Consider the following 24982-nt stretch of genomic DNA (forward strand, 5'->3'; position numbering starts at 1 on the left):
CTAAGGGCAACTTCACAAGTGCCGGCAGAGTCTCGAACTGCATCCCTAGGTACGTGAGACTCTGGGTCGGAGTCAGAGAGGATTTGGGAAGATTGACAATCCACCCGAATTGGGCTAGAGTGGCCAGAGTGAGCGAGACACTCCGCTGACAGTCTGCGCTGGATGAAGCCTTGATTAGAAGGTCGTCCAGGTAAGGAATCACTACCAACCCCTGTAGGTGCAGAACCGCAACCACTGCTGCCATGACCTTGGTGAATACTCGAGGGGCCGTGGCTAACCCGAAGGGGAGAGCCACAAATTGGAAATGTTCCTCTCCGATTGCAAAACGTAGCCAACGCTGGTGTGAAACTGCAATTGGCACATGCAGATAGGCATCTCTGATGTCGATGGATGCCAGGAAATCCCCTTGGGTCATTGAGGCAATGACTGATCGCAGAGATTCCATGCGAAAGTGCCGCACCTGAACATGCTTGTTGAGAAGCTTGAGATCCAGGATGGGCCGGAAGGAACCGTCCTTTTTGGGGACTAGGAAGAGATTTGAGTAGAAACCTCTGAACCGTTCCCGGGCGGGAACCGGTACAATTACTCCGTTGGGCTGCAAGGATGCCACGGCCTGCGAGAAGGCGGCGGCCTTGGAGCAGGGGGGAGTTGACAGAAAAAATCTGTTTGGCGGGCTGGAAGAGAATTCTATCCTGTAGAATGCATGTGTGGATGTATGACCTCCTGAACACAAAGCGATAAACTGGTTAGAACTGGTTCTCCAGGGGGTGTATAAGCTCAGAGGGAGGAGCTACACTTTTGAGTGTAGTACTTTGTGTGTCCTCCGGAGGCAGAAGCTATACACCCAATGTCTGGGTCTCCCATAGGAACGATAAAGAAAAAGAAAAAATCCATCAGAGAGATAGCAGACATGCTTGGAGTAGCAAAATCAACAGTCGGGTACATTCTGAGAAAAAAGGAATTGACTGGTGAGCTTGGGAACTCAAAAAGACCTGGGCGTCCACGGATGACAACAGTGGTGGATGATCGCCGCATACTTTCTTTGGTGAAGAAGAACCCGTTCACAACATCAACTGAAGTCCAGAACACTCTCAGTGAAGTAGGTGTATCTGTCTCTAAGTCAACAGTAAAGAGAAGACTCCATGAAAGTAAATACAAAGGGTTCACATCTAGATGCAAACCATTCATCAATTCCAAAAATAGACAGGCCAGAGTTAAATTTGCTGAAAAACACCTCATGAAGCCAGCTCAGTTCTGGAAAAGTATTCTATGGACAGATGAGACAAAGATCAACCTGTACCAGAATGATGGGAATAAAAAAGTTTGGAGAAGAAAGGGAATGGCACATGATCCAAGGCACACCACATCCTCTGTAAAACATGGTGGAGGCAACGTGATGGCATGGGCATGCATGGCTTTCAATGGCACTGGGTCACTTGTGTTTATTGATGACATAACAGCAGACAAGAGTAGCCGGATGAATTCTGAAGTGTACCGGGATATACTTTCAGCCCAGATTCAGCCAAATGCCGCAAAGTTGATCGGACGGCGCTTCATAGTACAGATGGACAATGACCCCAAGCATACAGCCAAAGCTACCCAGGAGTTCATGAGTGCAAAAAAGTGGAACATTCTGCAATGGCCAAGTCAATCACCAGATCTTAACCCAATTGAGCATGCATTTCACTTGCTCAAATCCAGACTTAAGACGGAAAGACCCACAAACAAGCAAGACCTGAAGGCTGCGGCTGTAAAGGCCTGGCAAAGCATTAAGAAGGAGGAAACCCAGCGTTTGGTGATGTCCATGGGTTCCAGACTTAAGGCAGTGATTGCCTCCAAAGGATTCGCAACAAAATATTGAAAATAAAAATATTTTGTTTGGGTTTGGTTTATTTGTCCAATTACTTTTGACCTCCTAAAATGTGGAGTGTTTGTAAAGAAATGTGTACAATTCCTACAATTTCTATCAGATATTTTTGTTCAAACCTTCAAATTAAACGTTACAATCTGCACTTGAATTCTGTTGTAGAGGTTTCATTTCAAATCCAATGTGGTGGCATGCAGAGCCCAACTCGCGAAAATTGTGTCACTGTCCAAATATTTCTGGACCTAACTGTGTATATATATATATATATATATATATATATATATATATATATATATATATATATTAGAGATTTATATTACAGAATTATTAGGCAAATGAGTATTTTTGATCACATGATCCTTTTTATACATGTTGTCCTACTCCAAGCTGTGTAGGCTGAGAGCCAACTATCAATTAAGTAAATCAGGTGATGTGCATCTCTGTAATGAGGAGGGGTGCGGTGTAATCACATCAACACCCTATATAAGGTGTGCTTAATTATTAGGCAACTTCCTTTCCTTTGGCAAAATGGGTCAGAAGGGAGATTTGACAGGCTCTGAAAAGTCCAAAATTGTGAGATGTCTTGCAGAGGGATCCAGCAGTCTTGAAATTGACAAACTTTTGAAGCGTGATCACCGAACAATCAAGTGTTAGGCAAAAAAGGCACAAAATAACTGCCCATGAATTATGAAAACTAAAGCGTGAAGCTGCCAAGATGCCATTTACCACCAGTTTGGCCATATTTCAGAGCTGTAACGTTACTGGAGTATCAAAAAGCACAAGGTGTGCCATACTCAGGGACATGGCCAAGGTAAGGAAGGCTGAAAAACCACCACCTTTGAACAAGAAACATAAGATAAAACGTCAAGACTGGGCCAAGAAATATCTTAAGACTGATTTTTCAAAGGTTTTATGGACTGATGAAATGAGAGTGACTCTTGATGGGCCAGATGGATGGGCCAGAGGCTGGATCAGTAAAGGGCAGAGAGCTCCACTCCGACTCAGACGCCAGAAAGGTGGAGGTGGGGTACTGGTATGGGCTGGAATCATCAAAGATGAACTTGTGGGACCTTTTCAGGTTGAGGATGGAGTGAAGCTCAACTCCCAGACCTACTGCCAGTTCCTGGAAGACAACTTCTTCAAGCAGTGGTACAGGAAGAAGTCGGTATCGTTCAAGAAAAACATGATTTTCATGCAGGACAATGCTCCATCACATGCATCCAACTACTCCACAGCGTGGCTGGCCAGTAAAGGTCTAAAAGATGAAAAAATAATGACATGACCCCCCTTGTTCACCTGATCTGAACCCCATAGAGAACCTATGGTCCATCATAAAATGTGAGCTCTACAGGGAGGGAAAACAGTTGACCTCTGGGAACAGTGTCTGGAGGCTGTGGTGGCTGCTGCACGCAATGTTAATCGTAAACAGATCAAGCAACTGAAACAATCTATGGATGGTAGGCTGCTGAGTGTTATCATAAAGAACGGTGGCTATATTGGTCACTAATTTTTTGGGGTTTTGTTTTTGCATGTCAGAAATGTTTATTTCTAAATTTTGTGCAGTTATATTGGTTTACCTGGTGAAAATAAACAAGTGAGATGGGAATATATTTGGTTTTTATTAAGTTGCCTAATAATTCTGCACAGTAATAGTTACCTGCACAAACAGATATCCTCCTAAGATAGCCAAATCTAAAAAAAAAACACTCCAACTTCTAAAAATATAAAGCTTTGATATTTATGAGTCTTTTGGGTTGATTGAGAACATAGTTGTTGATCAATACACACACTGAACAAAAATAAAACGCAACACTTGTTTTTGCTCCCATTTTTCATAAGCTGAACTTAAAGATCTAAAACTTTTTCTATGTACACAAAAGGCTTTTTTCTCTCACAGTTCAACTAATGAAAAATGGGAGCAAAAACAAGTGTTACATTTATATTTTTGTTCAGTGTATATATATTTTATATGTATATATTGTCTTTCAGTGTATCTTCACTAATGAGCAAAAGGGTAATAATGTGTTGAACCTTTGACTTTCCAGCTCCATATTTCATCATCCACTACAGCTTCGAACGCGAAACTACCTTCATTTTGTAAACAATCAGCTTGGTATCTCATACATAGATTTGCAACTATTTAGCATATAATTAGCTACGCAGATTCTTGTCATGTCACTGCATTGTTACTGTTTTGCTCCTAAAAATCTAAACTTTATTTTTTTTTATTTTGTTAGTATTTAGTAAATCCACCTTTGGCTTTTAACACTGCCTGAATCCTTCTGGGCATGCTCTTTATTAGATTCAAGCAAGTCTCGACCGAAATCTTATGCCAGGTCTCTTTTACACGGTCCCAATATTGGTACATTCTGGTCAACTCACTTGGGTATATACACAGCTTTTTCTTCAACGCTATCCACAACTGTTGGATTGGGTTGAGGTTTGGGGACTGTGGGGACAATCCAGCACCTTTACTTCACTGTTATTGAACCATTTCTTCGTCAATTTCAACGTATGTTTCAGGTCGTTGTCCTGCTGGAACACTATGTCGTCCTTTTCATACCCATAGTATTCGAGTGTACAAAGTAACTTGTCTTGTAGGATACTCACATATAGCTCAGAACTGAGACCACTATTGATCCTGGTCAAGTAACCAACACTTTGGCTGTAAAACAATCCCATATCATTAGGCTTCCTCCACCGGTCTTGTTAGTTCCTTCAATTTCTTGATCCATTAGCCCCTTTTTCCCTTGTTTCTTCCAGACCCATTTACACCCATCAGAGCCATCTATAGACTTTCGTCTCATCTCTCCAAATCACCCGTTACCAATCTTCTACTATCCACTTTTTGTTCTTTTCTGAAAACTTAAGCCAACACTTCTTATGACGATATTAAAGTTGAGGCTTCAGGCTGTTTTACTCGTGAAAGCATCCGCCCCCATCGTTTGTGCGTCACGGGCAAATCGCTGCCCGTGGCAGACAATATCGCTAGTACCCGTCACACATACTTACCTTCCTAAAGACGTCGCTGTGGCCGGTGAACAACCTCTTTTTTAAGGGGGAGGTTCGTTCGTTGTCACAGCGACGTCACACAGCGGCCCACCAATAGAAGCGGAGGGGCGGAGACCAGCCGCATTAATGACATGCCCACCTCGTTGCCGTAAGGACGCAGGTACGTTGTTGTTCGTCGTTCCCGGGGTGTCACACGTAGTGATGTGTGCTGCCTCAGGAATGACGAACAACCTGTGTCCTGCACCAGCAACGATATTTGGGAAATGAACGACGTGTCAACGATCAACGATTAGGTGAGCAATTTTGATCGTTAACACTCGCTCATAGGTGTCACACGCAACGATGTCGCTAACGACGCCGGATGTGCGTCACAAATTCATTGACCCCCCGACGACATATCGTTAGCGATAACGCTGCGTGAAAAGGCCCCTTTCTTCTCTTTTTTCGATCCACCATTCCAAACTTGTCAGAATGTGCGTCCCACGGGTGTTTGCATGGACGTCTGTGATCTCACTATTATGAAGCATACAGGCTGCTTCTAAAGTCAGGTTTGTCGCGCTATAACTGATTTAGACCTTGTGATGAGCCGACATGTTGACTCCAATATTTTGCCTGAACGTCCACCACTTGGCTTTTAAATGGATGGACAGACTGCATTTTGTTTTATTCCAACTTTCATGGTGCCACCATGATGCAGTTTAGCCATTTTCTCCACGAGAGACTACTATTGATGAACTGGATGATGTTGTTTCTCTTTTCTTGGGAACTCTTCTATATGGCTGCTCCTCAATTTGGACCAGCAACCTAGGGGAATCAACCTAATAACACTCTGAGCTATTAGGGAATGTAAGAAAAAGGTTGCTATTTGTAACATAGAGGAAGAAAAAGTTATCCACCACCAGGAGCAAAACAGTAACAATGTAGTAACATGACAAGAATCTGTATAACTAATCATATGCTAAATAGTTCCAAGTGAAATTTCTATATGAAATAACCAAGATGAGTGTCTATAAAATAAAGGTTGTCTCACGCTCAAAGCTGTAGTGGATGGTGAGATATGGAGCCTGAAAGTCAAGAGTTCAAAACAGTGTTACCCTTTTGCTTGCCAGTGTATATGCTGTGTTATAGTATATATGTACATATATGCATATACAAACACTTAAAAACAAGCAGAGCAGTAAAGCAGGACTTCATAGAGTGATAGGCAACAACTTCACATAACATATGAAAAGCAAAAAGAAAATGAAGTCTTTAAATTTGCCTCAGTAACCCTATATCCCATGGCCCAAAAATACCAAAACATGGATACAATTTGCACATAAAAAATATCTTTTTATTGGGTCAGGCATAAGAGTAAATCATGGGGTATAGATACTAATAACAGATAATACAGGTTAACAGGCAAGGAAAGGCGAGCAAAAATCCCCATGTGGGGCTGCATGGAAAAAAGGAGTAAGTAGCAGGGTATGCTTGCTCCCTGGTGAGGTAAGTGCACGTGGCTTACAATTAAGGCAGACACAAAAAAACCAATGTAGCAACCAGGATTAAACGGTCAGTGCACAAACGCCAATGAAACACATTACCACAGCACCGAACCCAGCAGGGAGCTTACCATAATTAGAGACTCACATACAGGCACACATGGGGACCAGTCCCAACACGTGTTTCGTGGGGTGACTTCCTCAGGGGACCCCAGGAAGTCACCCCACGAAACACGTGTTGGGACTGGTCCCCATGTGTGCCTGCATGTGAGTCTCTAATTATGGTAAGCTCCCTGCTGGGTTCGGTGCTGTGGTAATGTGTTTCATTGGCATTTGTGCACTGACCGTTTAATCCTGGTTGTTACATTGGTTTTTTTGTGCCTGCCTTAATTGTAAACCACGTGCACTTACCTCACCAGGGAGCAAGCATACCCTGCTACTTACTCCTTTTTTCCATGCAGCCCCACATGGGGATTTTTGCTCGCCTTTCCTTGCCTGTTAACCTGTATTATCTGTTATTACTATCTATACCCCATGATTTACTCTTATGCCTGACCCAATAAAAAGATATTTTTTATGTGCAAATTGTATCCATGTTTTGGTATTTTTGGGCCATGGGATAGAGGGTTACTGAGGCAAATTTAAAGACTTCATTTTCTTTTTGCTTTTCATATACAAACACTTACCTGCACCATTGCTATTTCATTGTGGATTAAACCATATACGATAACTATGTTGCACTCCTTGATATCCAAACCCTCCTCAGCGACACTTGTTGCAATCAGTAGGTTAATTTCTCCACTGCTAAATTTGTGAATAACTTTCTTTTGTTCATTCTGAAAGTAAAACAATGAGATGATCTTGCATATATATATATATATATATATATATATATCTCAAGGGAAAGTCCAAAACTGTAAGACTATTCTTATTCATTTAGAGTCTTGCATCTGTATCTCTGGGTGTTATTACACTGTGTTCCAAATTATTATGCAAAACATATTTTTTCATATTTTCCTAAATTAGCTTTATGAATTGCAGTCATTGTTATTTTCCGGTCATCTACTATTCGAGTATAATTGAAATGTTTTTGATCAAACTGCCTATGAAAACAGTATATTTTTAATACTAATAAACACTCAAAATGCATGTTCCAAATTATTATGCACAGCAGAGTTTTCAACCTTTTTATTTTTATTTTGTAAAACAAAATGGTCAATTGTGAAATTATAAGCATTATCAGCTTATTACAAAATGAAATCAAACAGTTTTCAAGTCAAAACTTAATTCTAGGTGATGTTACATTTGCACATAGGACCCCTTGTTTGAAAGAAGCTTCTGAACTCTCTCATCCATTGAATTTGTCAGTTTTTGGATGGTTCGGGCTTCAATTGTTTTGCATGTGGACAGAATACCCTCCCAGAGTTGTTGCTTAGATGTGAACTGCCTCCCGCCATCATAGACTTTCCTTTTGATAATGCTCCAGAGGTTCTCAATGGGGTTGAGGTCAGGGGAAGATGGTGGCCACACCATACGTTTGTCCTCTTTTATGCCCATAGCAGCCAGAGATGCAGATGTGTTATTTGCAGCATGAGACGGTGCATTATCATGCATGAAAATGATCCTGCTGCGGAATACACGATTCTTCCTCCTGAACCATGGCAGGAAGGGCTGTTTTAGAAACTCCACATAGATTATGGAGTTCATCTTTACCCCTTCAGGGATCCTAAAGGGGCCGACAATCTCTCTCCCCATGATTCCAGCCTAAAACATTACTCCACCTCCTCCTTGTTGGCACCTTAGCTGAGTTTTCATGGGGTGTCCATCAACCAGCCATCCTCCACTCCATCCATCTGGACCATCGAGCGTTGCACGGCACTCATCGGTGAACAAAACAGTTTGGAAGTCAGTCTTCATGTATGGTTTGGCCACTGGAGCCGTTTCTGCTTGTGTGCAGTGGATAGAGGTGGTCGACAGGATGGCTTACGCACAGATGCAAACCTCTGAAGGACCCTGCATCTTGTTGTTCGGGGGACGTTGGGAGGCACCAGCAGCTTCAAAAACTTGTTTGGTGCTATGACAAGGCATTTTAGCAGCTGCTCTTTTAACCTGACGCAATTGCCTGTTGGAAAGAGTCCTCAATTTTTCCTTATCAGCACGCACACGTGTGTGCTGTGAATCAGCTACATACTTCTTGATGCGATGATCATGATGAATTGTCTTGGCAATGCTGATTGTAGTCATGCCTTGACCTAAATACTCCACAATTTGTTGCTTCTCAGCAGCCGACACATCCTTTTTCTTCCCCATTTTGGCAAAAGATGTAGGCTGCTTAATAATGTGGAACAGCCTTCTTAAGTAGTCTTGCCTTTATTTGGACACACCTGCCAAACTAATGTGCACAGGTATCTGCAATTGCTTTCAGTGATATAAAGAGCCCGGACACACATCACCGTCAATGAGTTTACATGACAAACAAAAAATGTCTAACCTTATCACTCCTAAACTCTTTTTACATAATAATTTGAAACACGGTGTATTCTTCTTATCAAAATATAGTTTCTCTAAAAAGTCAGCTATGATTGGATAATGTCAGGATATCTAGAGCTGCTGCCCCTCAACTGGTAACACATATGGTCCAATTGTCAATTAGCCATACATTTCTAGGTGGATCAAGAGGTATGGCACAACTGAAAACTAAGGAAAATAGTATTATAAGTACTATTTTATGGGAAATTTAAATATTTGCAGTCAAGTTCAGACAGGTGACAGGGGCCAAGAACAGTCTTTTCTTATATGTCATAATTTCTAGAAAAGTTAAACGAGAACCAATATGGTGGCCATTACTGCTCAGAGCGGAGGATCAGCTTTTCGAGATTCATGACCACTAAATTAAAATATTGATCTTTTTTAAAGTACTACCCTAGTTCTGGTTGGTGACTGTCATAAAAATTGATGGAACAGCCATTCTTTTACATAATTCTTGTAGCGCCAGAGTCTCTGCAGAGACAGTGACTTACTCACCGCCCTGGCCAGGTCACATCGTACCCCGCACCACCCCGGCCATCCACATGTGTTGTTTTAGCCTCCTTCCTCACTTCCTGGGTGCTTTGCATGCTGCACAGGATTCCCGGGAGTGCAACTAAGATGCGCGCAACTATTGCTGAGAGGCACTGTGTATTTAAGGCACCCTCCCATTAGGGAAGGTGCCTGCGAAACGCTTCTAGTTAGTTTATATTCCAGTCCGCTAGCTAGTTGTCAGGTCCCGTTATCCCTGTGTCCGTCTCCTGTACCTGCCTTTCTATAGTGGTTTGTACTGCCGTGCCCACCATTATTCCTGTCCAGCCTGCCTCAGTCACCCTGCCTGTACCCACCTATTCCTGAGTCCATCACCTGCCCTGGGAATTAACTTCTATAGTCCCAATCACCGCCCTGGGAGTGGTACTTGGCATCCATCTCACGGTGGGCGCTTAGTTAAGCCCCTCTCATTAAACGTAACCCCGGGGTCCCCCCTGTGGTCCATTGGGTCCATTAACCACACTCACTGGCGCTACCCCGGACATAAGCGTTACAATACTGAAAACGGACATTTTATTGGACCAGTACCTGAGTCATGGGTTTTACAAATTCACTGTTGCTCCCTGCTCCAATAATGTAATTTGCCCGGATGCCAACGTCTTTGAACTTTTCATTGTCATCAATCCACTGACATAAAGCGACAGCGCTTTGCCGAGTCTTGGTAAATATAATTCCTCTGGCTTTGCTATTCCTGGTGAACTCTTCCATTATGGATCTTCTTAGTCTGGTAAGTTTCTCATTTTCATACTCTTTTATTTCAGCCAGTTGCTCAAGTTTTGTTTTATGTGCTGAGGAAATATGCCGTAATATACAGTAAATATACAGTATTATTATTAATTGCTAGATGTAAACACAAAGTATAGATTACCAAATCTCCTAAATTTAAAATTTGGGAAATCTGTCAAATTCGGGAGGGGATTTATGAACAAATACAGTATATAAATCAAACAAATTTGGTACAAATTGAATTTGCGGAGAAGTGGTTAAATGAAAGAAAGAAATCATTTACACTCGCTTCTCCTTTGCCCTCACCTCTACTTGGCTCTCCCATTGTCCACCATTTTGCCGGAATTAGCACAAATTGAAATACAAAAAAATGCAAGTTTTGGAGGTTCCAAAATTTGGGAGAAATGCATAATTAATACAAATTGATTTGTGCACCTCTATTCTAAAGTCAATCTGCTTTGCACCACACAAGACAAAAAAAAAGTTAATTGGACTCTGTCAGCACAAAAAGATGGTTCAAACCAAGTCTTTTCACTCAGTGCACCATGGTGGGGCCGCACTGTTAAATATGTGATGCCCCTGGACTATCAGGTCGTCAAAGGGTACTGCACAAACTGCCCTTCCATGCAGTATTCCAAGTCCCTCATGGTTCTGGGTCCCCATCTTACAGTATTGCCTCCAACAGCAAATCAAATCCTAGATACACGCTGCACCACACCCACCAGGCACACCAGTGGACAGCTTGAGTGGAATAGAGTCGCCCACCTGGGGGGTCAAGGAGGGGAGGTGAGTAGTGTAGTCAGTGAGTGTTTGGTAGTCAGTGAGGAGAGAGGAGTGAAGTAGCCCCCGAGCTGCGAGGAGCTCAGAGGAGGTTGGGAGTGGTGGCTCACAAGAGAAGCTGTCTAGGTTGCAGACGGTGGTCTGGACCTAGAGGAGTCGACCCCCGGTCGCAGAGGATTGCGGCTAGGTGCCTGGACCTGTCAAGGAGGATGGTCAGCAGCCTGGCACTATCACCAGTCCGGGACCAAGGGCACGGCGGGGTACACAGACCCTAGGTCGGGGAGTAGCTTCAGACAAACCGGCAATTCACCTGAGGAGAACGGAGCCTTTATGATTTGTTCCCACCCACTCCAGAATCAGGGCACTAGCGCAACGAGGGGGATAGGGCATTCCAAATAAGCGGTCCAAAAAAATCCCAAGCGTGAGCCCTGAGAGCAGGCTCCCACACTTAGCCACAGTGGGGAGCGGGGCCCGGCAAGTTTTAGACTACTGGGCCACTACGTTGAAGTTAAACTTAGTGCCAGGAGGCAGGTCACGGATCACCAGGCAACACTGTAGGGGACGGGACCCGGACAATCTCCCCTCAAGCAGCAGCAATACCCCGAGATTTGGTTTACCCGGTTGTCAGCGTCTGCTTATTGACTGAGTGAGTACCCAAGTGATCCCTGCAACCCATGACATTCCACCGAGTCCCGGGGCCTTCCCCTACCCGTGTAGGGCAACAACAGCTTGCTGCCCCACTCTATCACCCCGGGTGCTCCCAACGGCAGCGGCGGTACCTTTACATTATGCACACCACGGGGTGCCGTCACGAACTATTTACCAAATCCCCTGTAAATATCCCCTTTCACTTAAGGCCACTTTACACACAAAGATAAATGTTTGGCAGATCTGTGGTTGCAGTGAAATCATGGACATATTGTTCCATTTGTACACAGCCACAAACCTGACACTGATTGTCCACAATTTCACTGAAACCACAGATATGCCGCAGATTTATCTCTGTGTGTAAAGTGTCCTTTAGAGTATGGCCACATGCCACCAGGTCCGGAGACCCTCGAGCCACGAACAGACACCACCCCCGGACCCGAGCGGTTCGATCCGCTGCTGGAGCGGCACACCTTCTTAAAATTCTGGCGTCACGAACAGGATTCGGAAAGGACCCACTAACCTGGGTGACGTGCACCTTAAAATCCAAAAACTGCATGTCAAAAGTCCCGTTCCTGCCATTTCCACCATTTTCCGCCATCTTTGGCGCCAAAACGCCGTCTTCTCGACCAAAAACGCGCAAAGCAGAAGCCCCGCCCTTCGTCCTGAGAGTCGGCCCAGAACCGGAAGTTCCCAGAGGGCCCCAGCGCAGCAGTGAGTGGCAGGCGAAAACCGAGGGGGCATGACGGCATGTAACAGTGGAAGAGAAGCTTTAACGCCAGGACTCTGCCATAACGTTCCTGGGCCCTGCAAAGGCAAGATGTCAGAAGAGCCCAACTGTTCAGCTGAGGATATTGATCCCGTGGACAGCTGCCTGGAACGAAGTGTGGAGGACGGCCGCGGCGGTGCAAGCCCTTGAGATTGAAGTCCCACGCGAGGAGCGGGTAAGCAGCTACCCATCCCCGGTTGACCCAGCCTATATGGCTGCGGGGTCTGGTCTGCCCTCGCCCGCCGCGAACATTCAGCCGCCGTCACCTTCGCCCTATACCACGGCTGGTTCCGAGACGCTGCCCGCTACATCGGCAGCGGATTCCTCAGATCCTGCTGGAGATGACCAGGCCGTGACTACTGATCAGATTGTCCTGGTTACCATAAAATCGGAACCCGGAGGAAATGGAGGAAGGCGATTCAGGGTCCAGCACTCCGGAGGCTGCCTGGGTACCATGTTTTGGAGGAAATGGCTATCGGATGTCTCTGTCATCATGGGCAATGCACGAATTAGGGATGATTGAAGTGGAAGAGGAGTCCACCTCAGATGATGAAACCCCGGTCACTACTGCCCATATGCCGTCGCTGTGGTTTGCCCGGACACTTTGCTAGATTGTGTCCAGGAGGTGCCAGACGTTAAAGGGACCAGAACCTGCAAGTTTCTAAAAAGTTTTGTGTGGACTGTCACCTTTGTTAAACCTTCTCCAGAGTTCTAAATGGAGGAGGCCACCTGGGATCGGCTGAAGGGTCCCTGATGGAAGGTGACAGAAAAGTTATGCTATAAATAGACTGCTCCCTCCTTGTTGAACCTTTTTCCACACTTTGTTATACGGAAAAGACCATCAGGGACTTGGACGGTGCAGTGCTGGTAGACGGCGCCAGGGGGGCCCTGGTGGAGGTTGTTGCAACGGGCAATGGCTACCAGGTTGCTCAGGACTGTTAACAGAGTCATCTTTCAACACCCGGGACCTTAACCTGGTCACGGACCCACAAGTAGGAATGCAGGGGGTCAGGTTGTTTGGGTGGTGGGTTGATGGGATTCGCGACGTTGGGATTGGACTGTCGCAGGAAGAGGCTGCAACGGAGCAGGTTGAGCCTCCGCTAATAGCATAACCGGTAGCATTCCATGGTTAAAGATGAACTCTAAAAGTTTAAAGTAACTTTTAAGAAATGTGCCTCCCTAATGTGGGACGTGAATTTGTAAATAAAATGTTATTCTTTTTCTTCCCAAATGCAAAAATAAACCTCTGGATGTCCTGTAGCTCGGGGACGAGCTACGTTTAACCAAGGGGGAATGTGACACCCCTGGACTATCAGGTCGTCACAGGGTACTGCACAAATTGCCCTTCCGTGCAGTATTACAAGTCCCTCATGGTTCTGGGTCCCCATCTTACAGTGTTGCCTCCAACAGCAAATCAAATCCTAGATACACGCTGCACCACACTCACCAGTCACACCAGTGGACGGCTTGAGTGGAATAGAGTCGCCCACCTGGGGGGTCAGGGAGGGGAGGTGAGTAGTGTAGTCAGTGAGTGTTTGGTAGTCAGTGAGAGGAGAGGAGTGAAGTAGCCCTCGAGCTGCGAGGAGCTCAGAGGAGGTTGGGAGTGGTGGCTCCCAAGAGAAGCTGTCTAGGTTGCAGACGGTGGTCTGGACCTAGAGGAGTCGACCCCCGGTCGCAGAGGATTGCGGCTAGGTGCCTGGACCTGTCAAGGAGGATGGTCAGCAGCCTGGCACTATAACCGGTCCGGGACCGAAGGCACGGCGGGGTACACAGACCCTAGGTCGGGGAGAAGCTTCAGGCAAGCCGGCAATTCACCTGAGAACGGAGCCTTTATGATCTGTTCCCACCCGCTCCAGAATCGGGGCACTAGCACAACGAGGGGGGTAGGGCCTTCCAAATAAACGGTCCAAGAAAATCCAAAGCGTGAGCCCTGAGAGCAGGCTCCCACACTTAGCCACAGTGGGGAGCGGGACCCGGCACGTTTCAGACTACTGGGCCACTACGTTGAAGTTAAACATAGTGCCAGGAGGCAGGTCACGGATCACCAGGCAACACTGTAGGGGACGGGACCCGGACGAGCTCCCCTCAAGTGGCAGCGATACCCCGAGATTTGATTTACCCGGGTTTTCAGCGTCTGCTTATTGACTGAGTGAGTACCCAAGTGATCCCTGCACCCCACCGAGTCCCGGGGCCTTCCCCTACCCGTGGAGTGCACCGACACCTTGTTGCCCGACTCCATCACCCCGGGTGCTCCCAACGGCAGCGGCGATACCTTCCTATTACCGCACACCATGGGTGGCATCACGAACTATCTACCAAATCCCTTGTAAATATCCCCTTTCACTTAGAGTGTGGCCCCAAGCCCCCGGGTCCGGAGACCTTCGAGCCAAGAACGGACACCACCCCCGGACCCGAGTGGTTCGATCCGCTGCTGGGGCGGCACAAATACACCTTAGCATAACTGGAGAATTAGACATGAACCGCACATCCAAAAATCAACAGTTAATCTAATGCCTCTAGGCAAAAATTTAAATACCTGAACATGAGGTTCTTTGTTCATGGGGACTCAGCCTTCCAGCACGGGTGTTGTGAGGCACCAGGTCACCTGCCCTGTTGATGCACTGTTGCTGCAGTGGTGGTTGGCACACGGCACTGCAGCTTTTAAGGCTTCAGATAAGTTAGGGACCCACTCAGAGGTTTGCCGGGACGTGGCAGTGGGCTTCATACAGACTGATCAAAATGTTAAACCAAAAACCTCATGTTCAGGTATGTAAATATTTGCCTAGTGGCATTAGATTAACTGATGATTTTTGGATTTGCGGTTCATGTCTACCTTGTCATGACTGCTGCTGGCCCCTGCAGGGTTAAGTCTGATGGGCAGGGCTTGCTCTGTGGGGCCTCGCTCCGGGACTCACGCTAGGCATCATGGTTTTCCCTGGAGTGTCGCCAGTTACAGTCTTCCTTCACAGCATGATAGCCTGGTCCTTGTAAGTGCTCTTGATTCTGCCTCCGTGTCGTCCGTCCTCCCTGACTTCCAGCCTCCCCATCCAGTCCTTCCTCCCTGACTTCCAGCTCCCGCCATTGCTTGATCTCCCAGTTCCAACTTCGGCTAGTGACTGACCTAGTCTCTGCTCACCCTTGGCTCCTGAAGCTACCTCCTGGTCTTCGATCTCCGGTTGACTCCTGATGCGGTCTTCTGCTCCCTGGTACTGCGAGACCTCCCGGCTTTGACCCTGGTAGTATGACTTCTCTTTTTTATCGGTTAGTGTTTACACCTGCCTTACCTTGTGTTTCCAAGTCCTGACTCTAACTCACCGGTGTTCCAGCTCCCACTAGTGGTTACATTACATACCTGCTTGTTTTCCATCTTTCCCCACCCTTCCCTGGCTCTATAAAGCCAGAGCCGTCAATCAAAGAATGGTGAAGATTGTTGGCCAACAGCTATCTAAGCTGTACAGTGGCCTTAGAAACCACCGATCTCGATCTCGACTACTGATACCCAATCGGCCACTTTTGAAGATAAAACGCAACGGTCATAATAGCAATCAAGATGGTATTAGCTGGGGGGCGTGGCTTGAGCTTGATGGCAGGCAGACGTGCTCTGTAGGAGCTCTTGCAAGCTGAGGTGGCAAATAACATAGCAAAACCCACCTGGCACTCTCTAACATGCCGGGGAAGAGAGGCACAGCACCACAGACCGGACCACCAGCCCTGAGAAGCAGCAGCGCAGCAGTGGATCGTCTGTTCAAAGGGGGGAAGCTCTCTCCGGTCTCCAGGCCTGCTCCAGTAATGGCACCTGCATCCATGAGGCAGGGGCCTGCAGCAACAGCAGCCGTCAGTGGTGGCAGCGGGACAGAAGTGGCGGTGGCGATGCATGGCGTGCAGGTACAGGGCGGTACCGTCAGAGATCAGCTGGGACCGAGATCTCTGCTTTCGTCACAGAGACCAGTGGTGCAGGGGTATACAGGAGGTGAGGCTGCTGCACAGAATACTCAGAAGGAGGGGGGCGGTGGAGTTCAGGCCCCACAGCAGAGCTTGATGAGCCAGGCTGGTGAAGAGAGCAGGAGTCTGGGCACTGATGGAGATATGCATGGGGGTAATGAATGCAGGGCCTCCCAGGCATGTCAGGAGTTGTCAGGCTCCCAAAGCAGTCAATCCCCACACAGTCAGGGGAACCAAAATGGAGGTCAGCTCACACAAGGAGTTAACCCAGGAAGCTCCACTGTGGATACAGAGCGCATCCTGCAGCTGCTGGCTGCTCTCCCCACCAAACATGACCTGGACAATCTAGTTACTAAAATGGAGGCGGCACATGAGAGGGCTCTGTCCATTGTGAAAGGGGACATTGATGCTCTGGATACACGCACCACTGCAGTGGAGAATGATGTGTTTACACTATTTGAAAGAGTTAACACACTGGAGCAAACTCTATCCAAAGCCAGTACACACCTGCAATCTGTCGCCATCCTGTTAGATGATCAAGAAAACAGGGGGAGGCGAAATACTATTCGTTTAAAAGGCATCCCAGAAGAGATAGCAGCAGCAGCCCTCCTTAAGTCTGTAACTTTAATTTTCAACAAAGTGATGGGAGCTGCAGAGGACTCCACTTATGTGATCGACAGAGTCCACAGAGTGTTCCGCCAGGGGCCGGGTGACACAGCACAGCCGAGAGATGTTCTGTGCAGACTGCATTACTACACGGATAAAGAAGCCATACTGAGGAAAGCATGGGTCCATGGAACCGTCTCTTACAAAGGGTCTGAAATCAAGCTTTTTCCTGACATATCAGCCAGAACCCTGTATATGAGGCGTCAGCTCCTCCCTATTCTACAAAAAATTAAAGAGAAAGGAGCATCTTACAGATGGGGACATCCATTTCACCTAATAGTACGCCACAATGGAGACCAATATCTGCTGAAGCGGCCGGAGGAGGTGGAGGGTCTCTTCCAATTTCTTGATACACCGGCAGTAGAGATCCCTAACTGGCTACATATGGACAGACCCGTCGGGTTACCCCAAAGAAGAAGAGAAGGTGGACGCCGCCGTGCAAGACCTCAGAAGAGTTCCAGGGATCCCAAGCCGGCCAGAGAATCTTCCCAGGAGGAGCCAGATTGAAGACTTGGGTCTGATTGCGGTTTTCTATCTTGTGGTGGGGGGAGCGGGAGATGTGGGAGGATGGCCCCTTATAGGCCGGACGCGAACTTAAATATTGGGTTAATTGCTACTTGAAATGTATTTGTCTCTCTTTTCTTGGGTGGCAGGGAGAGAGGTGGAGAGATTATTATTTCCCCTCTATGCTCTCTTTTATCAGTTTGTGTTCCTCCCTTTTCTCTCTTTCTCTCCCTCTTCTCTCTCTCTCTCTTCCCTCTCTTTCTCCTCTCTCTTCTTGCTCCTCCTTTTCTCTCTCGTCCCTTTCTCTCTTTCTTCTCTCTCTCTCTGCTCCGTCGTTTTTCTTTCGCCCCTTTTTCTCTCTTCCTCCACTCTCTCTCTTCTTTATCTTTTTCTCCCCTTTCTTCCCCTTTTCTATCTCTTTCGCTCTCCCTTTCACACCCCCTCTCTTTGTCTCTCTCTCCCCCTAAGGGGGTCTCACATGGACCCTTCAATTGATAATGTTGATGGATAGTCTGATAAGCGTGTTGTTCTTCTAAGAAATGTGCCTCTCACTGCCCTGTCGTGTAACGGGGGGGTGAGACGTGGGTTTTCAGTTCACTATAATATTGTCATTTCTGCCTCGAGCTTGTTTAGCTTTTGCCCTTGGTCTTCCACGCACCCCAAGGGTGGTTCTCCCAGCTGGAGAGCACCAGGTCTCTAAGTTCTTCAGAGACTGCATAGTTTTATTGTGTGAAACTTACTGGCCATTCCTTTAGGCCAGCTGTTACTGTTCATATTTTCTGTCTGCTAATACTTATCTCTTTTTTTTTTCTTTCTTTCTCTCTCTCTGCTCTTTCTTCTTTGCTGCTAGTTCTTTTTTCTACCTGATTCTTGATCCCCCCCCCACCCGATCCTTACCCCACTTTCCCGTATCCAGTCAGTGTTTTGTAGGGGGTTCAACACTGTTTCTGACCCAACATGCATAAACCAGGGAACTCTGAGGTGAAATGTGGGACATTGAATGTGAAAGGTTTACATAGCCCGGGTAAGAGGTCTATCCTGGCAAATACGTTAAAAAAAATGGGGGTCCAAATTGCTTTCTTGCAAGAAACGCATCTGTGCAAACATAAACCGTTTAAATTGACATCACGCTGGTTCCCTGAGGCGTATCATAGCTTCTCGCCGGATCCGAAGTCCCGAGGTACTAGTATTCTTGTCTCGCGCTCCATCCCTTGGGAATTCATGGACTCTCGCAGTGATGACAGGGGACGGGTATTGTTGGTGAAGGGCAGGATCGCTACGCATATTTACACATTAGCTTCTATATACCTCCCCAATGTGGGGCAAATTGATACCCTGGCTGGATTTGTTGAAACTATGGAGGATTTCGTGGAGGGGACACTCATTATGGGGGGGGATTTCAATATCGCTCTAAACCCAGCTCAGGACACCTCCTCGGGGGCCTCTGCACATCCTACATCAGCCCTCCGCAGGCTGCGGTACTTATTACATGAGCAGCAGCTCGTGGACACATGGAGATTGTTACACCCGTCTGACAGGGACTACTCTTTCTATTCAAATGCACATGGGGTATACTCCAGATTGGACTACTTTTTTGTAAAACATAAAGACCTCGAAAGGATCTCCAAAGCCCAGATAGATAGCATAACATTCTCTGACCATGCACTTTGCACTGTGTCTATGGTGCTACAGTCTCCGTTTCCACAGCAGTGGCAATGGAGACTGAACACTTCCCTACTGGAGGACCCTGAAAGCCTTCAGTCAGTACAGAACTCCCTGACTGAATACTTTACGTTGAACGCGGGTGGGGATACATCAGAAACGACGGTCTGGGAGGCCCACAAATGTGTTATTCGAGGGGTTCTCATACAGCAAGGGGCAAGAAGAAAGAGGGAAAGGGAACTAGAGGTCAACAGACTGCTAACACAGCTGAGAGATCTGGAGACACAACATAAGCAGATGCCCTCGGCGGAGGTGGGGGGAACCTTATTCAAAGTCCGGGATGAGCTACGGAAACTACTCAACAGCAAGGCAAAAGGGGTCCTCAATAGATGCCGTAGACATTTTTATGAATACGGGAACAAGTGTAGCAAGACATTAGCGAGAGCACTCAGACAACAACAGGCGACAACCTTTATATCAAAAATTTCCCCTACACACCCTCAGGGATCAATATTACATTCTTCGGCAGAAATTGCGGAGACGTTCCAAAAATTCTATGCATCCCTATATAATTTAGAGACACATGACCCCACTTTGTCAAAATCATCTATTAAAAGTAAAATTTCAGAGTACATCAGAGAAGCAAAAATGCCGCGGTTGACAGACTCCGAGATAGCCGCATTGGAAACTCCAATTTCAAATCAAGAGCTGGTGGACGCAATAGGGTCATCCAAATCGGGAAAGGCACCTGGGCCTGATGGACTCCCCCTCGTATACTACAAAAAACTTAAGGAGATTATATCCCCACACCTCCTGTCAGCCTTTAATTCTAGGGCTTCAGAGGGCTCAACTCCCAATGCAGATTCATTGAGAGCACACATCACGGTAATACCTAAGATGGGGAAAGACCCAACACAATGTGCTAGCTATCGCCCGATATCCCTGTTGAATGTGGATACAAAATTATTTGCTAAAATCCTTGCAAGCAGGCTGGCACCTCTGATCTCTCAAATAATCCACCCAGATCAGGCAGGGTTTATGGCGGGTCGTGAGGCACGTGATAACACAGTTAAGGCCATTAATTTGATATATAAAGCTAAAAGTGGGGGTCTACCCTCTATCCTGCTGTCAACTGATACCGAAAAGGCTTTTGATAGAGTGGATTGGACCTTTATGGAAGCCACGCTCGGGTGTCTGGGGTTCGGAAGTGGAATGATGCGTTGGATCATGTCTTTATACTCGGTACCCTCGGCGAGAGTCCGAGTGAATGGGATTCTGTCGGACCCATTTAAAATATCTAATGGCACCCATCAGGGATGTCCGCTGTCTCCCTTAATCTTCATCTTGACGCTAGAACCCTTCCTCAGACACGTACGAGCCAACTCAGATATTGCGGGTATTGGGGTGGGCCATGTTACGCACAAAGTAGCTGCATATGCGGACGATCTCCTGTTTTTCGTTTCAGCCCCCAAGATCTCCCTGCCCAACTTAATGAGGGAATTCCGGAGATACTCCAGTTTATCAAATTTCAAGATAAATTTCACGAAATCTGAGGCCCTTAACATAAATCTCTCATCCAAAGAGGTGGAAGAGTTGAAGGGATCGTTTAATTTCCGATGGGCATCCCAATCTCTAAATTACCTGGGGATACGGCTGACTGGGGATCTCGGTCTGCTCTACTCTCAGAACTTCCCGTCTCTGCTGTCTTCCATTAGGCGAGACTGTGACAGATGGGGGAAATCATTATTCTCTTGGTTTGGCAGAAGCCAGATTTACAAAATGAATATTTTACCTAGAATTCTATATCTACTGCAGGCGCTCCCAATCAAAATACCCTCAGGATTTTTCAAATCTCTGGAGTCCATTCAGTCCTCCTTCATTTGGGCAGGTAAATCGGTACGAATAAAAAGAGCTATTTTGCACAGGACCAAGTGTAGCGGGGGGATTGGGCTGCCAGACATGAGAAGGTATCATTTAGCAGGTCATCTAACTAGAATGATTGATTGGTGCAGGAACGGGTCTCAAAAGGCTTGGATACAAATTGAACAGTCCTTTTCCCCAATTCCCCTCAACAAATTGCCATGGGTGCTCTCGGAGGTCCCTGCAAGCTTGAAAACACATCCAACTATCGGGTCAACTGTGAAATACTGTAATACGGGGAAGGTGCAATCAGAAATGTTACCCAGGCAATCGAGCTTGACGCCAATCCTGAGCCATCCTGCCTTTGAGCCAGGCAGAGCGGATCCAGTTTTTCAGTCTTGGGTTCGGGGCGGGGTGGATCGGGTAGAGGACTTTGGAAACCGGGACACCTGGCCGTCGGTAGAGGGATTGGCAGCTAAACAGGATCCCAGCTCACTTGGTCATTGGAGATGCTTGCAACTGGCACACTTTTTCAGTAGCCTTCCAGCCAGATCCCTCTTTCAGCGACCCAAGACACAGTTTGAACAAATATGTATGGGACCAGGCACGATACGGCATTCTCTTTCGGCAGTATATTCGCTCTTATCTTCGCCCCCGGACCAACAAATCCCCCCTTTTGCTTCACAGTGGGAACGGGATCTGGGAATCCAGCTGACACCAACACAGTGGGAAAGGGTCTTCAGATTGGCGCACACATCCTCCATCAGCTCCAGGTTTCAAGAGGCTAGCTACAAGCTGCTAACCAGATGGTACAGAGTACCTTCGAGGTTACATGCGATGTTCCCAACGGTTGATCCCATGTGCTGGCGGTGTGGCACAGCAGAGGGCAACATTCTACACGTGTTCTGGGAATGTGAGGCGATCCGGCCCTTCTGGAGGGGAGTGTCTGATATCATTTCACGGGTGACGGGTGGAGAGGAGGAATTGGGACCTGCTGCCGCCCTGTTACATCACTGCGGGACTTCTGAAAAAATATACAAAAAATCTCTGAGGAAATTCCTCATCATGGCGGCGAGAGTGTGCATCCCAGAGAGATGGAGGAGCACGGCACCCCCCTCGCTGGTTCAATGGATCAATAAGGTCAATGACCTCATGTATATGGAGGATCTAACTTCATCATTACACAACTCATATGAGAAATTTTGGGCCACGTGGAGGGAGTGGATGGACTTCCAGCACTCGGAGGACTATGGTGCTCTGGTGGGCAGTGTTGAGGCGACTGAGGGAACCACAGAAGGTAGTACATAAGCGGATCCCCAGACCCCCCCCACCCCTTGTTACCCTCACCTGGCCCCTCCACCTCCCAGCCCCCCCACCACCCCTTCTTACCCTCACCTGGCCCCTTCACCTCCCAGCCCCCCCACCCCTTCTTACCCCCACCTGGCCCCTCCACCTCCCAGCCCTCCCCCCCCACCACCCTCCTCCTTTTCCCCAGTTTCTCACTCTTTTCTATTCTCTGTTTTATTTCTCTTGCTTTCTTTCTGGTCTTTTCCTCTTTCGCTTCTTACTATTCTTGGTGAGTTACATATGTTACCTGTTAAATGTGAATTTATTCTTTGAAAAAGCTAGATGGAACCTTGAATGTCTATACACCTGAAAGGGGGCATTTGCGGGGACATTTTCTGTCACAATGTAAAAATGTAAAGTGTGCCTTATGTCCTATTTTTTGGTGTGTTGAATGTATCTTACAAAGGTCCATTTGATCTTAAGAACTGTTACGTGTACTGTTAAAGGATTACATTTATAAATAAAAGAATTTGAAAAAAAGATGGTATTAGCTAAATTTCTTGCAACTGTTACAATGATCCCTTGACGCAGCATTTTTTTCTGATGTATCTCAACCAGATGGAGCAGTGCTTACCAAAGAATAAGTCGGTCAGAAATTTATCAGTTTCATCAATTTTATCCATCAAGGAGCAGGTTTCCTCAGACTCATTCACCAATATTGCCTTCTTCGTCTCTTCATCATAAAATTTCTTAAGATGCATTAATGCGTCATTCATGCGGATTGTGTCGTAGATCTGCAGAGCGTCATTGTACTTCTTTAGATGCAGCGCAAAGACATGCTGTTTACGATTCCCTTCTTTGGCAGCTAGAAAGTCGAGAAAGTAAGATAAGTAACATTGATTGGATGCATCCAGCTGAACGGGACATTTAGGTAGAAAGTAGGACGGGTCTATCAGTTCCTCACTGCTAATGAGCGGCTCTTGGACTGGCCTGCTGGTTGAGTGAGAGAGGCGAACAGACCAGGCTCACCTCACAAGGCTCCTCCTAAATGTCCCAATATGACAATAAGACCATAGTCACAGGTTCATGATTACATTTTCTCACAGGAGATTGTGGGTAACTGGGAAGTATAGAACCGATGCAATTGGTATTTTAGAATACTCTAAAGGGTACTTTACACGCTGTGATATCGGTTTCAATATCGCTAGCGAGCGTACCCGCCCCGGTCGGTTGTGCATCACGGGCCCTTGGCGCACAACATCGCTTACACCCGTCACACGCACTTACCTGCCTAGCGACGTCGCTATGACCGGCAAACCGCCTCCTTTCTAAGGGGGCGGTTCGTTCGACGTCTTAGCGACGTCACTAATTGGCCGCCCAATAGCAGAGGATTGGAGGAGATGAGCGGGCCGAACATCCCACCTACCTCCTTCCTTCCTCATTGCCGGCAGGACGCAGGTACGGTGAGTTTCCTCGTTCCTGCGGTGTCACACATAGCAATGTGTGCTGCCGCAGGAACGACAAACAACCACGTTACTCACCAGACAACGATATTTGGTCTTTGGACAACCTCTCCAAACCCAACGATTTTTACCACTTTTGCGATCGTTGAAGGTCACTCGTACATGTTACACACTGCAATGTCGCTAACGACGCCGGATGTGCGTCACAAACACCGTGACTTCGACGATAAATCGTTAGCGATATCGCAGCGTGTAAAGCACCCTTAAGCTGTTTACAAAATATTTTTCAGATTCTGTCCCAATACAAAAAAAGTCATATACTATTGAAAAATATTTTTAGTATAGGTGGAATTAATAAAAAAGAGAATTTTGTTTACTTACCGTAAATTCTTTTTCTTATAGTTCCGTAATGGGAGACCCAGACCATGGGTGTATAGCTTCTGCCTCTGGAGGACACACAAAGTACTACACTAAAAAGTGTAGCTCCTCCCTCCGAGCATATACACCCCCTGGATAACCAAATATAGCCAGTTTAGTGCAAAAGCTGAAGGAGAATAGCCACCCACAAGTAGAGATAGAGCAAAAAACCGGAACAACCGGAGCCTCTGTCTACAACAACAGCCGGTGATAACACGCGGAACAAGAAACTGCCAACAGGCAACAGGGAGGGTGCTGGGTCTCCCATTACGGAACTATAAGAAAAAGAATTTACGGTAAGTAAACAAAATTCTCTTTTTCTTCATCGTTCCTATGGGAGACCCAGACCATGGGACGTCTCAAAGCAGTCCATGGGTGGGAAATAAACAGAAAACTGAGAAGTAGGCAAAACCTAACTTCACAAATGGGCGACAGCCGCCTAAAGGATGCGTCTGCCCAAGCTCGCATCTGCCGAAGCATGAGCATGCACTTGGTAGTGCTTCGAAAAGGTGTGCAGACTAGACCAAGTGGCAGCCTGACAGACCTGCTGAGCCGTAGCCTGGTGCCTGAAAGCCCAAGAGGCACCGACAGCTCTGGTCGAGTGTGCCTTGATCCCCGGCGGGGGAGGCACCTGAGTACACTGGTAGGCATCGGATATGGCCGACCTAATCCAACGAGCTAGGTTCGGTTTAGAAGCCGAGAGACCCTTGCGCTGACCTGTGGTCAGCACAAAAAGAGAGGTGCACCGCCTAAGAACAGCGGTGCGTGACACATAGATCCGGAGCGCCCGCACCAGATCTAAAGTATGCAACGCTTTCTC

The 24982-nt window shown here is 46.9% G+C and overlaps 1 protein-coding gene across 1 annotated transcript in view; it reads right to left on the reverse strand.

Moving 5' to 3' along the window:
• Window positions 1–24982, reverse strand: part of LOC142245028 (interferon-induced helicase C domain-containing protein 1-like) — a 145616-nt gene that overhangs the window by 16428 nt on the left and 104206 nt on the right. Inside the window, exons 10-12 of the mRNA XM_075317264.1 lie at window positions 22917–23147; window positions 9967–10226; window positions 7047–7196 (exon numbers count right to left, since the gene is read on the reverse strand). Coding sequence (XP_075173379.1) covers window positions 7047–7196; window positions 9967–10226; window positions 22917–23147 — 641 coding nt within the window. The remainder of the gene's footprint in view (window positions 1–7046; window positions 7197–9966; window positions 10227–22916; window positions 23148–24982) is intronic.

Source organism: Anomaloglossus baeobatrachus, chromosome 7 (assembly GCF_048569485.1).
Source record: "Anomaloglossus baeobatrachus isolate aAnoBae1 chromosome 7, aAnoBae1.hap1, whole genome shotgun sequence".
NCBI lineage: Eukaryota > Metazoa > Chordata > Amphibia > Anura > Aromobatidae > Anomaloglossus > Anomaloglossus baeobatrachus.